The sequence below is a fragment of the Gilbertella persicaria genome (genome assembly GCF_025201335.1).
Source record: "Gilbertella persicaria strain CBS 190.32 chromosome Unknown B0P05scaffold_23, whole genome shotgun sequence".
NCBI classification, from domain to species: Eukaryota; Fungi; Mucoromycota; class Mucoromycetes; order Mucorales; family Choanephoraceae; genus Gilbertella; species Gilbertella persicaria.
This window is the reverse complement of record NW_026251984.1, coordinates 1-16,760: the sequence shown is the minus strand read 5'-3', so window position 1 is coordinate 16,760 and position 16,760 is coordinate 1. Positions and strand designations below refer to the sequence as shown.

The 16,760-nt window shown below is 37.7% G+C and overlaps 7 protein-coding genes across 7 annotated transcripts; 2 read left to right on the top strand and 5 right to left on the bottom strand.

The window, feature by feature from the left end:
• The first annotated feature begins 780 nt into the window (after positions 1-780).
• B0P05DRAFT_544126 (P-loop containing nucleoside triphosphate hydrolase protein) lies at positions 781-4,502 on the top strand. Its single transcript, XM_051578512.1, has 5 exons — positions 781-1,043; positions 1,088-1,231; positions 1,278-1,462; positions 1,508-1,851; positions 1,898-4,502. The coding sequence occupies exons 1-5, from the start codon at positions 813-815 to the stop codon at positions 4,372-4,374; spliced, it is 3,381 nt and encodes a 1,126-aa protein (XP_051434137.1). The 5' UTR covers positions 781-812; the 3' UTR covers positions 4,375-4,502.
• A 196-nt stretch (positions 4,503-4,698) lies between these two features.
• Positions 4,699-6,284, bottom strand: B0P05DRAFT_572099 (uncharacterized protein; the record flags this gene model as incomplete). Its single annotated transcript, XM_051581415.1, has 3 exons — positions 4,699-5,216; positions 5,265-6,094; positions 6,148-6,284. The coding sequence occupies 3 exons, from the start codon at positions 6,282-6,284 to the stop codon at positions 4,699-4,701; spliced, it is 1,485 nt and encodes a 494-aa protein (XP_051434136.1).
• Positions 6,285-6,774: 490 nt separating this feature from the next.
• B0P05DRAFT_544121 (uncharacterized protein) lies at positions 6,775-11,661 on the bottom strand. Its single transcript, XM_051578511.1, has 8 exons — positions 11,532-11,661; positions 9,777-11,488; positions 9,598-9,654; positions 9,392-9,553; positions 9,249-9,347; positions 7,503-9,200; positions 7,275-7,468; positions 6,775-7,222 (listed from the first exon to the last, which is right to left on the bottom strand). Exons 1-8 carry the CDS (start codon positions 11,578-11,580, stop codon positions 7,186-7,188), a joined length of 4,008 nt encoding a protein of 1,335 aa, XP_051434135.1. The 5' UTR covers positions 11,581-11,661; the 3' UTR covers positions 6,775-7,185.
• Positions 11,662-12,261: 600 nt separating this feature from the next.
• On the top strand, positions 12,262-13,003 carry B0P05DRAFT_471487 (CAP domain-containing protein; the record flags this gene model as incomplete). Its single annotated transcript, XM_051574620.1, has 2 exons — positions 12,262-12,654; positions 12,731-13,003. 2 exons carry the CDS (start codon positions 12,262-12,264, stop codon positions 13,001-13,003), a joined length of 666 nt encoding a protein of 221 aa, XP_051434134.1.
• A 168-nt stretch (positions 13,004-13,171) lies between these two features.
• B0P05DRAFT_471534 (P-loop containing nucleoside triphosphate hydrolase protein) lies at positions 13,172-15,075 on the bottom strand (the record flags this gene model as incomplete). Its single annotated transcript, XM_051574624.1, has 4 exons — positions 13,172-13,347; positions 13,400-13,436; positions 13,482-14,576; positions 14,626-15,075. The coding sequence occupies 4 exons, from the start codon at positions 15,073-15,075 to the stop codon at positions 13,172-13,174; spliced, it is 1,758 nt and encodes a 585-aa protein (XP_051434133.1).
• A 502-nt stretch (positions 15,076-15,577) lies between these two features.
• B0P05DRAFT_587698 (HSP20-like chaperone) lies at positions 15,578-16,095 on the bottom strand (the record flags this gene model as incomplete). The annotated part of the gene is made up of 2 exons (XM_051582609.1): positions 15,578-15,798; positions 15,855-16,095. The coding sequence occupies 2 exons, from the start codon at positions 16,093-16,095 to the stop codon at positions 15,578-15,580; spliced, it is 462 nt and encodes a 153-aa protein (XP_051434132.1).
• A 438-nt stretch (positions 16,096-16,533) lies between these two features.
• Positions 16,534-16,760, bottom strand: B0P05DRAFT_471514 (uncharacterized protein; the record flags this gene model as incomplete). The annotated part of the gene is made up of 1 exon (XM_051574623.1): positions 16,534-16,760. A coding segment is annotated over one exon (227 nt), but the record flags the coding sequence as incomplete, so codon positions are not given.

Here is a 16,760-nt window from a genome sequence, read left to right as displayed (position 1 = left end):
CAGTGGAACCACTCCCATTGAAGGCACATTTGACATAAGCGGTTTATCAACACCAAACTATCAAAATAGTAATGTACGCAAAGATGATGAAACTTAAGTGCAGAACTTTATGTCAAAATTAACTGGCAGAATGAGTTGGAACAAATGTTACAAGCAAGGAAGAGAGGAAAGCTTTTTATGAACCACAATAACTGGAAAGCATTAAAAGCTGCATACAACAATAGAAAAGGCAGAACACGAAAAAAAAAAAACGAAGATAGTTAAAATAGAAGAGTAGGTAGACTCGCAACTACTGGAAATGGGAAATGCGGCTGGTCGTGCCATCTTTGATCTCTTCTTTCTGGCATGTTCCTGTGATCCTAACGGTTTTCATCCCTGGCAAAATATAGATATTGTGGGCAAATTCGATACAGTATGACAGATAGGTATTTTAAATTACAGACATGTCAAAAATTAAATGAAAGATAGCATCCTTGTTTTCACAAGCCCTGTTAATAGACTCAATAGAAACATTTTCATAATCAGATATCATCAACGGAGTGGATTTGTTGGACAATGTTTGATGCAGCGACGCAGCAAACTCGAATGAATGGGGCAGGCAACAATTTGCTATATCCGACTGAATACAAGATATCATTGGCCAAAATACAAAAAGGTTTCAAAGGAATATCTTTGTGTAATCCATAATTTCATTTTTTGTAAACAAGCATTACTAAATCAAGTATTGTTTTTTATAGCCTAAACAGGATTAAAATTTGGCATTTATAAACAACAGCTTTTCTTTTTTTGACTTTCTTTTCCCGCATATATTCATGATGGCTCCACCTGAAAACAAACTAAACAATATTTATCATAGTCATGGTATTGAAGTGTATCATAAACCAGGCATGTATCAACCATCAGACAATGGCTTCAATCTACAAAAATTGGCTTGGATTGAAGCAAAGGATAATGTGCTCGAACCATTCAAGCGTGTTCGTATTATTCATGAAGAAGATGATGATGAAAAGAGTGTACTTATAGAACATGAAGAAGACTCAAAGGTAACTTACACTGACTAGTCATTCAATACTAAGTCTGTGGCTAGGAAGAATATGTATCGAAAGATGCTATTTATATGATGAATCCACCAAAGTTTGATCATGTTGAAGATATGGCAGAATTGCTCTATATGCATGAACCAGCTGTTGTTCATACACTCACACAACGTTATAAACAAAATGATATTTATGCAAGTGAAGCAATAGAAAGGAGGGGTTGACTTACATTTCTGATAGACTTATTCGGGTTTGTTTTTAGTGGCCATTAATCCTTACCGTCAATTACCTATTTATTCACAAGACATGATTCGTTCTTATCGACAAAAACGAAGAGGCGAAATGCCTCCTCACATCTATGCAATTGCTGACCATGCATTCCATGATATGCTTCATGATAGACAAAACCAATCCATCTTAATCACGCAAGTAGAAAGATGTATGTATGATGAGTGACTAATATGCATTAGTGGTGAATCGGGTGCAGGAAAGACAGAGAATACAAAGATTGTGATACAATATTTGACTTCCATTGCAAGTAGCCATAGCAACACAAAGAGAAAAACGCTTGAAAGCCAAATTCTTCAAGCGAACCCTATTCTTGAATCCTTTGGTAACGCACAAACAATTCGAAACAACAATTCGTCTCGGTTTGGTAAATTTATTCGCATTGCTTTCAATCGTAACGGTGATATTGAGGGCGCATTTATTGATTGGTATTTGTTGGAAACATCGCGAGTACATACACAGTCTTTGGAAGAAAGAAATTATCATATTTTCTATCAACTCATGAATGCAGATGCTGATATGAAAGGTAAAGTAAAAGAGGATAAAACATGGTGGCTGATGTGTTGCTTCAGCACAATTAAGGATTGATCAACATTGTCCTGCCGATTTTCATTATACAAGAAATGCAAACCATACAATTCAAGGTGTAGATGATGCTGCTGAATACAAAAAACTTGTTCATGCTATGGATATTATGGGCATTTCATCAGAAGAACGCTTTGAGTATTTTCGTATTATCATTGCAGTCCTTTACTTGGGTAATATTGTGGTCACTAACAGTTATGGTGGTCGTGTGGATATTTCTGATTATGAAATGGCCTGTGAACTGCTGGGTGTCTCACCTGTCTTGTTCAAGAAACATGTGCTTGAACCTCAGATTAGGGCAGGCAATGAATGGGTCAGTCAATCAAAATCACCCACACAAGTTAAAGATAACTTGGACGCTTTGGCAAAAGTGCTTTATGAACGTAATTTTGGACAAGTCGTACGCCGTGTGAATTCAGCTATTGACGGTGGTCCCTTCTTTCAATCACTTGTGGAAGAAAAACGGGACTTGGATGGTGATCAGCGCTACATTGGTGTACTGGATATTGCAGGATTTGAGATATTCAAAATCAATAGTTTTGAACAACTCTGTATAAACTATACCAATGAGAAACTGCAAGACTTCTTTAACCAGACCATGTTTGTCTTGGAAGAAAGAGAGTATCAAAGGGAACACATCGAATGGAACGAAAGTCTAGATTATCGTCATGATCTTCAGCCTACAATTCAATTAATCGAAAGTGCAAAGAACCCTATTGGTATCCTGTCTTGCCTGGAAGATGAATGTGTCACACAAGGAACAGATGAGCGATTACTGGCCAAGATTGACGAACAAAACAAGAGTAATCCAAGATTTAAAAAGGACATCTACAATGAAGGATTTGCTATCAAACATTATGCAGGCGAAGTCAAGTATTCTACTTCGGGATGGGTTGAACGGGGCAAAGACCCACTAAATGAGCATGTCGCTCGCTTGTTCTCTGAATCCACTAACCAACATGTGGCTCGACTGTTTAAGGATTATGCTGTACCAACCGCGTCCAGTTCTTCATCATCCTTAAGGACATCGGATCTATTGTTACGCAACAAGGTTTCCTCACCTCTTCACTATCGCACACGTAAAGGAGGAGGCAATTTCCATACAGTTGGCTACAAACATAAGCAACAACTTTCGATCCTCATGAACACGCTACAGACTACTCGCCCTCATTTTGTTCGTTGTATTCTACCTAATGACCGCAAACGACCAGGTGAAATTCAACCTCGCTTAATTCTTCATCAACTTCGATGCAACGGTGTGCTAGAAGGTATTCGTATCTGTCGTGTGGGTTACCCTAATCGATTGCTGTTTCAACAATTCAGAGAAGAATACAAACTGCTTGCGCCTGAACTTATTCAACACGAACGGGATCATCGTAAAGCCTGTCATTTACTTCTCTCGACTGTATCTGACGAACTGTCGTATGGTGAACATTTCCAAATGGGTCGAACCAAAGTGTTTTTTAAGGCAGGTGTGCTTGGTGAACTCGAAAAGAAGCGTGACATTCAGTTATCGCTGATTATCACTCAAGTTCAAGCTGCCTGTCTAGGATGGATGGCAAGACGCAAGCGAACTGAACGTGAATCTCAAGACAAACTGATTCGCACTATTCAACGCAATGCACGCATTTATATTGATATGATGCAATCGAAATTATGGAAAGTGTATTATCGTCGTAAGGAGCTCCAATACACGTTTGGTGCTGAAGATGCTGACCGTAAAAAGATGGATGATCTGGAACAAGTATTGGCTGTCTCTCAAGAACAGCTCAAGGAACTATCAGAAGAACACCAGCATCAACAAAAGACAATTGAGTCTTTAGAGGAAGAAAGAGATACTTGGAAACTCAAGTCTGAACAGCTACAAAAAGAGCTTGAAGAAGCCCAAGCAAAGCTACAGCAGGTTGAAACTGAGCTGCAGACAACTAAGCAGTTTAGTGAAGAGCAGGCAATCATGTTGTCGAAAATGCATCAAGACGTACAAGAAGAAGCAGAAGAAAATGAGAATCTAATGGCTCAATGCGATGAACTACGTAAACAAAACCAAGAATTTCAAGAACGTATTGAGTTTTTAGAGAATGACAAAACAGTTTCAGATGCTTTACAAGCTGAATTAGACGCAAAAGATCATGAAACAAGGCAACTGCAGCAAGAAATTATGCTTGGGGAAGAACAGCATCGCCATGAACTTGATTCAAAGCAAGAAGAAATAAGTTGCTTGGAAGGGGAATTGGATCAATTGAGAAAACAAGTACTACAGTATCAAGGCGAAATGCAAGAAAAGACATTAGCCCATTCAAACATACAGACACAGTTTCAGTCAATGGAAACATCGTTAATAAAAGAGACTGAAGAAAAGAAGATCTATCAGAGAAGAAATATACAGTTAGAAAAAGATGTTGATATGCTTACGCGTCTGGTACAAAGTGAGGCAAAGGAATCAAGAGCAAGAGCAGACAGGTAAGCCATTTTTTGTTTAATATATATACGCACACATTAACATACTACTATAGACTTGAAAATCTAATCGCTTCTATCTTAAAACGATCTGTTAATACTACTTTAATCTAAATTATATCCTTAATATGCTAATGAATAAAATGTGGCAAGATTTTAATTATTTTTGAAAAGTAACAGATCCAGGAGTAACAATAGTGGGACTTGGCGACCGTGTTGAGGAAGAAGAAGGAAGATCAGTGATTGTGACTGAGTTAAGTTCAGGCGAAGTTTGAGGAGGAAGATCAGATCCTAAAAGCAATAAAATGAGCTATACCAACACCTTTGTTTACTACTTACCGTATGCATTCAAAAATTCATCCATGTCTATCAAATCATCTTCATTAGGTTGTTCCTGTTGTGGTTGTGGCTGCTGATCAGAAAACATAAGTGAGTTGGCATTTGATGTGAGTTTGGTTGGATCAAAACCAAGGTGTTGAGCTAATACTTGTAAACTTAGACCAAGGTCATCAATATCTTGATTTAATGCTTCAGTGGAATCTGCAATGTTATTTATGCTGTTTGTCACTTGGTGTAATTTTTGATCTGGAGAAGCGGCAAGTGCATTATTATTATTATTATTGCTATTATGGTTAGGTATGGCGAGGGAAGCTAAAGAAGACTGATCTGTAATACCGTTGATATTGTTGTTGTTGCTGTTGTTGCTATTGTTGTAGAATGCTTCATTGGTGAGCTGTGAAAGTAAATCAGGATTTGCTTGTGCTAAAGCAATCAAGTTTTGTAAATTTTGAATTTGAGGTATATTGTTGTTGCTAAAATCATGCATGGATGTTGTTAATGCTTGATTATCTAATAAATTTGTATAAACATTTGTTGATTTTAGTTATTTTATGTTACCTTGCTTTGCTTGGTCGTTTAATGCAATGGCATCTTTTAATGTAGATGAAGTATTAGGCGCTGAGGCAGATCGTTTGATATGAGGCGGTAATGTAGAACTTAGTCTTACAACATCATTCTTTCCATTGACATAATCATCCAAATTGAAACCATTTGATGGAGGATCTTGACGTGCAATTTTTGTTGGTCTTTCTGTTTCTGGCTCTTGCTTAATATCAAGCAACTCTTCTACTAAATCGTTTTCCAAGTCATCCCCACTAGCAGGGCCGAGTAAGAAACGTCTTTTTCGAGGAATAGCCGCTCGTTTTTCTCCGTTTGAAAAGACAGAGGCCAGAAACCGAAGTATCTTATCGATTGTTTCCTGATGACGTGAGTGGCGCTCTCTTGCTTGTATTGTATCTTGCCACAATGATCTGTTCTCTCTCTGAATTGCTTGTAACTGAGAAGAAATATTCAATTGATGCTTCTTTATTGATCTGATCTCTTCAAGAATATGATGAAGATCAATTGTGCTGAATTCTTTTTCGTCTGCACTAGGTCCCTTTTTGCGAGTAACAAGCAAAAGAAGGTCAGGCTGATTCCTTTGGAAATTGGGGTTGCTAAATTCCCAGCGCTCCGAATCACTATCTGTCTCTAAAACACCTTGCTGCAAATGAGGCACTTTGTGAAATCCATACATATTGAGTTGTCTAACAAATGAAGAAAATTTGTTGTGTTTGAAGAATCGCGGTAGTACTTTTCGTGCAAAATCTTCTTGACGGTTGACAAAGAAAGATGCACCGTCGTCTGCCCAGCAAATAAGGTCGTCTGATTCTGGATCATTTACCATGCTAGATAAGAAATTCGATAAGGAAAAAAAACAAACGCGACTTTTAGTATTTACCTATAAAGCTTGTTTAAAAAAGCGGGTACATTCTTTTGTAAAGGTTGTGTACTGGATGAATGTTTAGTAGTATTCACAGTGCCAGCAGAAGTGTTGTTCGTAGTGGTAATAGCAGTAGGCGCAATTGATTTAAACATGGTTGTTGGCTCTCGTTTATCTATTACTTCTTCTTTTATGGCTATAGGATGTTGGCTCATTTTTAGTTTTTTTTAAGGGTAAAGAAAGAGGAAGAGAATAAAATAGAAGAAAATTTGTTGAGTTGTATTTTCGGGTTTAAAAAAGTCACACAAGCTACTTTATTATTATTTAACCTTGTCTTCATCAGATTGAATAATTGCTCAAGGATGAAGTCCAAAAAATTCGATGCACATACATATAAATTAACTACTTCACATCGAAGTTATTGAAGAAGAAGAGAGAATTCACAGGAATATGTTAGTCCCGTTTTTTGTACAACTCGCCAATCATTGAATAGATAGTGACACAAGAAAAAAAGGGAGATACACTATTTCCCGAAACTATTGGCACACAGAAATAAAGTTGGCACACTTTTTTCTTGTGATTTAGCACACTTTTAATTTTAAGTTCAGCACAAATAAAAAAATATTTTGGCACGTCTCTACTTCAAGTTTTGGCACATTTTTTTTTTTTTAGAAAAAGTAGAAAATCTTGCAGAAAAGTGTCAGAATAAATATTCAATAGGCTTATGCAATTCTCATGCAATACTCAAGCAAATATTTCTGCTTCTAAAATAGTTATATGTAAAGTTCTTATTTTATAGCATAAGGACGTGCTCGTACACATCACCAATCTAACCAGTCAATCTGACTATCATTTTTACTTGTTGAAATGAATGTACACATACGATTTGAAGGCTTTTTTCAGAAGGGTCGGGAAAATGACAGAAAGCCAAGTATAGATAACACTTGAAACAATGGAATTATCATTCAGCGATTATTTCAAAAATGGATATACTTTTCTTAAAGTGAAATTATGCAAAGTCTAAAAAAAAGTTTCGCATGCATAATTAACCGAATTCTAATTTGTCTTTTCAGTAAACACATCAGTGTAAAATCTACAAATAAAGAAGTTAATATACAAACAAACAAACAAACAAACAAACATACTCTGATAATGGCAGTTTCACCCTATGGCGATGTGCCATTTCTTCAATGTATTCTCTTCGAATTACATAAGGTCTTGTATAAGTGTCTGTCACCACACGACATGCTTGATGTGCTGAAATAGATGTGCTTCTCACCATAGAACCTAAAGCATGTCGACTTACAACAATACCGTCCACCAAAGGTCCAAAATCTATCTTCATTAGTCTTGTCAGGTTCTCTATGACTTACCAATGCATTTTCATTTAGTCGTTGGCTTGCTAATAAGGCTTGTGGTGTAGTATCGAACGAAGGCACTAAAATTCTGACCCAATACAAACTATCGGCACTATGTTTTAATGGGCTGATAAAAATATAGACCATTGTCTTAGATTGTGTTGCGCTAGACGTCTTGATCAATTTGGCCAGTTTTTTGTATTCTGTCACATCTTCTATCCATACAACACATACATGATCATCAGAAGAAACGCGTTGATAAATTTCAGACAGTGTTTGTTCTGATGAAGGTGATGATTTGAGGAAATAAGGTACATTGACCACGAATTCTACTGTACGATCTGAATAATATGGCATTTTGGCACAAATAGTGGCATCGAGCTTTCCTTTGTAGCCTTTGTGTTCAGCTATATCGACTGGCCAACCAAGACAGTTCATGAATTGTAAAAATTGCTGGCTAAGTGGTGGTGGTGTCTCGATCAGTTCTTCTAGATTTACATTGCCCGACACTGCATAATAAGCAGAAATAGAGATACAGTCGCGTTCATTTAACATGTCTAATGTTTCCATTTCAGTAATCACTGAATCTGTTAAATGCAAAGGTGTGATATGATGTCTATTCTCGGGTAACAAGAATCCAATCTGTGAAAGAAACAGTCGGAATCCTCTAGGTGTGTCGGTATCAATATTAAAACGAGTAGGTGATATTTGGTATTCATGTAAGAATTTGGATTCTGTCTTTCTTGTGTCATTCATCAATTGTCGATCAATTAAGGATTTCAATGCTTCCCATTGCTGCCATGATTCAGATTCAGGCACAAATACTTTATCCAGTGAAGGGAGTTCTTTTTCATTGACTGCAGTAGCTGTAGGCACAGTTACTGGCTTTTGTATCTTTCTAGCCTCAGCAGGCTTTAAAAATACATTGTCACCCAATGACTGCTGTGTTGTCGATGGTGGTAGTGATGCCGTATGGATGTTTTGAGGCACATGTTCCTTATATCTGGCTTCCATAGACCATACATATTTACCTGTAGTGTCTCGGATAATCACGGTAATGGCAGGTACATTATCATCAGATGTCTTTGTCGTATCAATCAAAGTAAGCACAGTACGCTTATCAATCAGAAAGGAGCGAATAGAGTATTCTGCTTCTTCAGAAGCCAGTAGCTGTTTCAATTGAGCCACATCGTCTATACTTTCTTCTAAAATCTTTTTGTTATCAGGTGAAATAAACTGGCCTAAATGATTTACAAATTGTGACATGCAGTATTCAGCTGCCATACGCACAGCCACTTCTTCCTTTTTTCTCACTGCAGAACTATTGCGTGAGTTTGGATTACTTGATGAAGGCTGTTGCGTTTGATCTGTATGATGATGTGACGTTTTGTTGACGCGAGGTGGTAATTGAAACAATTGTTTTGTAGGAGGGAAACCTGTTTCTCGTCTTTTTTTCTTTTCGACATTGACAGGTTCAGTAGGTGCGGCTAGGTTGGCTGCTTCTCGGTCAAAAATAGTGATACCTTTGCTAAGAGTTGCAATCACGGCTTTATAGCAATCTCGGTCATCAATGATCCATTGGCTAATAAGAATCCATTTGATCATACAATCATAGGCTTGAACAATCAATGGATATGTCTGTGCTAGTTTGCCAGCAGTAATGAGTGTGTCTACATAGCGGCTTAAAGCCAACACAAGTTCCCTGGCAACATTCTGCATAATAATAAATAAACAACTGCATTTGTTAGGGTCAGAGTTTACCTTGCTGTCTCTTTTTACAAAATCATACAAGTCTACAAAATCCATAAGTACATCAAAGGCTACCAAAGTGACATCGGCAGGCAATTGCATCGTCAAGATCTAAGCCAAGATAAGTATGCAATAGACCCTTCATGAATACTTGCCTTTTCTTGAATTAATTTGACTACTGTACCAACAAGTCCTGGACAGAAAGGAACATCTTCAATCACATAGACATTAATGAGATGTAAAATATATCTCATATTGTAAGAAGAAGTCTCTGTTCGAAGTGACTTGAGCAAAACTTCCAAAATATAAAATTTAAGCTATAGTTGTTCAGCACTTCATATCATACTTATCTCTGACTTACAGATAGACATGGCTTATCTGAATTTCCCTCTGCAGGTGAAGCATACAACACACGAATCTATAAGATGGAATTCAACATAAATACTTAAACTATTCTTTTTTTTTTTGTCTCCTCTCCTCAAAACTCCTTCCTTCTCCCTGCTATCTTTTCTATTTATGTTTTTTTTTCTAACCACTAACCAGCTGTGTAACTAATTGTTCCTGTTCACCTACCACGGAAACACTTTCCAAAGACACGTCTGAAGAATCCCAGCTTGATTTAGCCAATTCCACCTTGTCAAAATGATTTGGTAAGCACATAATTGTACTTAACACTTTGATGGCAGCCAAGCGCAAATTATCAACCGAAACGTTTGTTTTGTACTCAAAAGTCAGTTTGGGAAGGACCATTTTGATGGCTGAAATAAAGTCAGGCACCAGCATTCTGACACCTTCAAGATCAGTAGCAAATAACTCAGTACATGAAAGCAAAATGGTGGGCAAACATGCTTCTGACTTTAGACCTGTCATCAATGCAGCATAAAAGCGTTCAATATACGTCCGCAAAAAGGGTTGTCGTCTCTGAGGTTTACAGAATATTCTGCAAAGTGTGGCTAATGATTCTGCACATCCACGTTGAGCTTCTGTATCTGCCTGGTTGGATTTAGAGGCAGCATCAAATAGATAGGTACCAAACATGTTTAAAAGTGTGTTGCCATCAGGAGAAGCCATGGTATCTGTAGTTTCTATAGCAGAATTGAGCGTATCCACAAGATTGCCAATGCCTAACATGGCCAGTGTAAAATTATGGCTTGGGAGTTGTAGTGGATGAGGAATAAGATAAATGATACGATGCCATGCGTAATAAGTGAATTCATTAGGCAAATCAAGCTTGACATTAGGGCCACTCACAAAGACGCCTTCTGCATTCTCTTGGTCTCCGTACACAAGGTGTTGAATTCGTTTTGTGATTGCAAGTGAAGTCGAACTCCATTGTTGAATAGCTTTAGGACGATGAATCCAGCGACCAAAGCAGCTTTTGAGGATATCCCACATTTCTACGTCCATTGTGTTTGATCTTAACCAGAGTTCAAACAAGACTTGTAAAAGACTGTCACATAACTCGTCCCCCATATTCATCACGCCCATCGTAGAGGATTCTCCTGTTGGTTCCTTGAGTAAATAATCAGTAATGCCCAGCATGACTTTTAATAAGACGCTCCATGTATCTGTTGACATCTTCAGTGTTCTTCCTGCCATGGCAAACACTCGTAGCGATTTTTTGCATAGCTCAATATGTCTTTGAACTAATTGGGATAATGTCTCCTTGAGCGTTGCTTGAGAATTTGAATTGTTGGGATTGGATTGTAATCCTGATGTGGCTGTTGAAGCTGCATTGGTGGTGCCTGAATTTGCATTCGTATTAGATGTGGGTGTAGAGGAACTTGTGGGTGGATTAAATGTGATGGGTACAATAGTACTATGAGCACCTACAGGTAACATGTTAATATGGAAAGAACTGCTTGGTTTAGGTGGCAGTAAATGGCTTTTATCTTGTGTTGGTACAATGCTGTTTCGAGCAATACGAGGCTGAAACAAAAGAGAGAATTGATGAAAGATGATCTGATAAAACTCTTGCTCTAGCCCTTCTTTCATGACAGCAGCAGGACGCGTTTGTGGCTCAAATAGCCATCGAGAATAGATTTCGACATCATCATTGGTGATGGCCATGTCCTCTAATGGCAAATTGAAGCCCTGTCCAATAACTTCCATGAACCATTTTATATGGGCAGGCGAACAAAAGATGGAGGGATCGGGTGCTTGTTTGCCTGGAGGCGGGTGTAAATAAGTTGTGATCTCTGATATGAGTACTCTTCGAATAGAGAGCGGGAGAGAACCAAGAATATTGGTTTCTATTAAGATAAGTCTTTATTTCTCAATCTATGGAATAGTTACGTGTATCATGCTGTAAAAGACGAAGTTGAGCTATCCAGTCCAGGAACATGATAAAAGCCAAGAAGAATAAAAATATTAAAAGAGAGGATTATGCGCAAGTTGGGATAAGGTTGACAAAGGAAACAGATCACGTGAACCTAAGAACTAAAGATACTGTTGTCTTAAAATGTATTACTTTCCTGGAGAAGAGTGGCTTTCTTTATACATGGCTGAGCTGATTGACTGTAACAGTCAATAAGTCATCAGCAGCTTTTTTCTATATTTGATTGCTCTTGGTTTGTTGTTATAAAAGGTTGTATATGAGTAACCAGGTGTAATTTAGTAATTATTATTAGATTTGTACTCTATATAAAAGATCTACAGACTTTATAGTCTTGATTTTAGTGTGCCCTGATTAGGGGCCTGTTCTTTCTTACTGTGCTACTCTATCAAACATGGATTTGCCATGTGTGTAGGGTCTTACAAATATGTGTTACATTGTAATCAAAACTCTTCTATTTGAAATTAATTGCTTGCCGTTGATCAACAAAATACTTGTTGAAACAACGTAGGCTGGTTAACAACTGACTTATTCGCCTGGGCACCTTTCAAGTGTCAATTGAACCCAGTTTGTTATGCACGGAATTTTTTCATGGTGCCATTATTAAAAAAAAAAGAGTATAAAAAGAGGGTTGATTAAAAAGCAATTGTATTTTATTAGACATCCACTTCCAATCCTTTATTCTAAACAATGCTCTTTACTAAGGTCCTTACTGCTCTTGCTGTTGTTCAAGCTGTCTTGGCTGCTCCTCATTACACAGAAGACAAATCATTGACTAACACTCATTATAATCATCATAAAAAGGCTTGGAAATCTTATAAGTATACTCGTAAATCTTACAAGGGAAAGAAACACAAGTCCAATACTACTACTACCACTCGTACGGCTAAGGTTACTCGTACTACTACTGCTACTGCTAAGGCTACTTCTGCTTCGTCTGCTGGTTCAGGTGATATCAAGTCTCAAGCATTGGCCGCTCATAACAAATACCGTAGCAAGCACCACGTCCCTAATGTCAAATGGAGTACTAAACTTTCCAATCACGCTCAGACCGTTACTGATTCTTGTGTCTGGGGTCACAGTGTTGTAAGTATTTATCTGATTGGATTGGTTTCACATCAAGGTTTTCTAATTTATGTATTTCCTTATTTATCAATAGATGAAAGGCACAGGCCAAAATATTGCTTATGGCTATAAATCCATGGAGGCTGTAGTTGATGCTTGGTACAATGAAGTCAAGAATTATAACTACAAGAATGGTGGATTCAGTTCTTCTACTGGTCATTTTACGCAAGTTGTTTGGAAGAGTACTACTGAAATTGGCTGTGCTGCTACTTATTGTTCTAACTTGAAGGCCACTTATTATGTATGTGATTACAGTCCTCCTGGTAACTGCGCTGGTCAATATCAGGCTAATGTACTTGCTCCTTAACTGCTTCCCTTCCATTGATTGGAAGAGTTTGACATGGATTAATAAATTTGGTCCTACATTTATTTACATTCTAAAGCTGATTATTCTCAGCATCTACTAATTGATTATGAAGTCTAAAATAAGTGGAACGATCGTCCATTAATTGTTGATGTGTGCCTAACAAGACATTCAGTATGAGTGCATGGTATTCAGGTTACCTTTCTCGAGAATATTGCCGGGAGTTCTGCCCATGACAACAATCATATCAGCCTTTCGAATGGTAGAAAGGCGATGAGCAATCACAAGTACAGTTCTACCATGCATCAGTTTATCAAGGGCCTCCTGCACCATCTTTTCACTTTGAGCTATTCAATGACCGATAAATAATCTCAGAACTTTTTAATTGAACAAACTTACTATCAAGAGCAGAAGTAGCTTCATCTAAAATCAAGATCTATCGACAAAATTCAGTGTATTGAACAAATGAATTCAAACTTACCTTGGGGTCTTTTAAGATAGCACGGGCAATAGCAATACGCTGCTTTTGACCTCCAGAAAGAGCAGCACCACGTTCACCTACTACTGTGTCATATCCATCAGGAAAAGTTTCAATAAACACTTGAGCATTGGCTTGGCGAGCAGCCTCTTTGACTTCTTCCATAGTGGCATCAGGTCTTCCATAACGAATGTTTTCTAAAATAGAAGTAGCAAACAAAACAGGCTCTTGATTGATAAAACCAATATGGTGTCTTAACCAAGAAGGATCCAATGTCTTCAAATCATGACCATCCAACAAAATCTGACCATCTTCAGGCTCATAAAAGCGCTCTAGTAAAGAAGCAATAGTAGATTTACCTGAACCAGAAGGACCACAAAGAGCCACAGTAGTACCTTGAGGCACAGAAAGACTGAATCCATCCAAGACTTTATGATCAGGACGAGAAGGATAACTGAAATCAATATGATCAAATACAACATCACCTTGGACATGGTCCATGATGATACCACCTCTCAAAGGCACATTGGGGTGCAAATGAATAAACTCAAACACACGGGAAGCTGATGCTGCTGCCTTAATTGATTGACCAAACAGAACACCAAGCGAGACCAAAGACTGCTGAGCTGTTTGAGTAGATAGCATGTAAGACATGAGGTCGCCACTGGTTAATTTGTTTTCAACAACTAATGATCCACCATAATAAAGTACAGTCAAGACCATACAGCCAATAGATATGTTGGTTAGTCCTTGAAAAAGACCAATATGTAAGCCTAAATGTTGGTTCGCTTTAGCTACTTGATTGCACGTCTTTCCATAATGTTCTATTTCACGATCTTCTGAGGCAAATGCACGTACAGTTCGCATATTTGTGACCACTTCACCTGCTACACCACCTGAGTATCCATCCAACTGCTTATTGTGCTTGCTTAATTTACGTAAATAAGCACCATATACGTTAAGCAAAATATAAAGTACAGGCATTGTTCCTAACATGGTCAAAGTAAGTGAAGTGGAGATGCGAAAGAGTTGAATAGATGATCCAATGGTTTGAGTAACTGATTTAAGTCCTTGTGTGACCAATTGTTTAAAAGTACTCTATATATGTACTTGCTTAGCTTTGCTTTCTTTCTGCTAGCATTTTTACCTTGAAATCAGAAACGTCAGCTGTCAGTCGACTCACAAGTTCACCACTACGATGACAGTCAAAGAACGAAATATCCTGTCGAATAATAGCAGCAAATAGCTTGGATCTCAATCTTTTAGCAACATTTTCACCAAAAGCAGAGACGAGTGCAATATGAGCAAATGTTAACAATCCTTGAGCAGATAAAAGTCCAAATAATTTCATGGCAGGTCCATTCAAGTCGCGGATAGTAAGTGAGCCTGTAGCAGCTTGAACACTACGAGATAAAATATTGATCAATTCACCAGTGACAAGAGGTGTTTGCAGCTGAATGATAGCTGCACCAATAGCAGTAAGAATAATAAGACCAAGTAAGAGTAGATCAGGTTTGACAAGCTCCCAAATGTCCTGAGCAATTGATTGTTTTTTAGAAAGCGGTTTAGGAGGAACAAAGGTTTCTTTGATTATCATTGGATGTTGAATAGCTTCATTGTAGGCAGTTTTGAACTTAAATGAGGGTCCAAATTTGATACCAACAGTAAAAGAGGCAATAGGAATACTGTTCGTCTTGATTGTATGACACGATTGCTTCAACATGGAAGCTAACTTGGAAGGGCCATGGCGTTGACTACATAATGTGTTACTCATTCGTTTGAGGACGATTAACTCATACTTTGATTGAAGACTAGGTTGTGTAGATAAGCAGTGTCGAAGTGTACTTGAATTAAATAAGGGTTTGATAGAATGTGTTTTGAACAGGTTGGAACCCTTTTAAGATATCAGTGTATACTTTATTATACTATCTTCATACCGCACTAGAACACGGCCTAAGCGTGAGCCTGGCCACCAACAAAGGCATAATTTATGTTGACTAAAGAAGAAAAAAGAAGCGGGGGGAGGCTGAATTAAAAGCAGGTCAAATTCACATGATTTTTGTACTTTAATAACAATAGAATTAAATGAAGGGAATAATTTATTCGATATTGATCAATCGAGATTGGTTCTTATTGCCTTTGGGGATGATTAACTTGAGGATACCGTCTTGACAGGAAGCCTTGATTTGTTCAGCATCAATTGGGTTGGGGAAGTTGAAAGATCTTGTGAAGGAGCCAACAACACGTTCATTCAACCACCATTTAGGACTGTTGTGTTGAGTAACTTCCGTAGTTTGTTGCTTTTGATCCTTGTCTTGCTCTGTGGGGGATTTTCGTGACGTTCATTCTTCATTGTACCTTTTAAGACTAGAGTACGACTATCAGATACTTCAATCTTGATATCCTTCTTGTCATAACCAGGAATCTCAACCTGAAGCTCATAAAATTCAGGCTTCTCAATCATGTCTGTAGCAGCATGACAACCAAAGCTAATGTTGCTAAAGTTTGAATCAGAATCATTGTTGAGAAAAGGTGCAAATAAAGGTTGATCAAAGACAGCCATTGCACGTTGCATATCACGTAAAGCTTCAGTAAATAAGCGTTGGGTAAGAGCCATTTTTTGAAGTATTTTATTTTCTTCTTAAGATTTTAATAGACAAAGCAAAATTGTATGCGTATCTTTTATATCCTTTAAGGGTTTGCGTTGAAAAATCTAGAAAAATTAGTTACTTTTTTGGAAACTTCTACAGCATTCTGGTCTTCTGCATGAAAAATCATGCTACTAATGATCACAAGACTTGTAAGCTGTAGAAGTTGCTACAAGTTCGAGGACTTTGTTTATAAGCAATTTCACTGTTTTTTATGTCGATATGAAAGATTTTTGTATGGTAAAAGGAGACACATTCAATATGACATAGATTCAATACTCTTGTTGCTTTATTCATAGTAAGGCGCACTTTAGACCACTAGGTTCTTTTCTTCCTGAGTAGTGCAAGAAGTGATACCATTAACAAACTTTCTAAGATGAAACTATTAATATTTTGCTCAGGAGTCTTCAGTTGTGGCTATTGCATTTCTTTTCAATGCATACTTCCTTGCAGTCGTGTTGAGTCTTGCAGCAATCACCGTTAGAGCCATTGCCTCTTCTTTTACCAAAAACAGCTCTTTTTAAGGAACAGGATGCGATAGCTGGAACAAGAGAGACATCATTGCTTGGCGATGAGATAGCCTCTTTGAATGAGCCGTTACATTCACCATCAATGCAACTGTCTATACAGTCAA

Bases quoted from the DNA above. Each gene is read 5' to 3' on its own strand.
- B0P05DRAFT_544126 (XM_051578512.1), top strand. From the start codon at position 813: ATGATGGCTCCACCTGAAAACAAACTAAACAATATTTATCATAGTCAT. The intron at 1,044-1,087 runs GTAACTTACACT...GTCTGTGGCTAG, and splicing joins AACATGAAGAAGACTCAAAG to GAAGAATATGTATCGAAAGA. The intron at 1,852-1,897 runs GTAAAGTAAAAG...GTGTTGCTTCAG, and splicing joins TGCAGATGCTGATATGAAAG to CACAATTAAGGATTGATCAA.
- B0P05DRAFT_544121 (XM_051578511.1), bottom strand. From the start codon at position 11,580: ATGTTCCTGGACTGGATAGCTCAACTTCGTCTTTTACAGCATGATACA. The intron at 11,489-11,531 runs GTAACTATTCCA...TTATCTTAATAG, and splicing joins TCTTTTACAGCATGATACAC to AAACCAATATTCTTGGTTCT. The intron at 9,554-9,597 runs GTAAGTCAGAGA...GAACAACTATAG, and splicing joins CAGATAAGCCATGTCTATCT to CTTAAATTTTATATTTTGGA.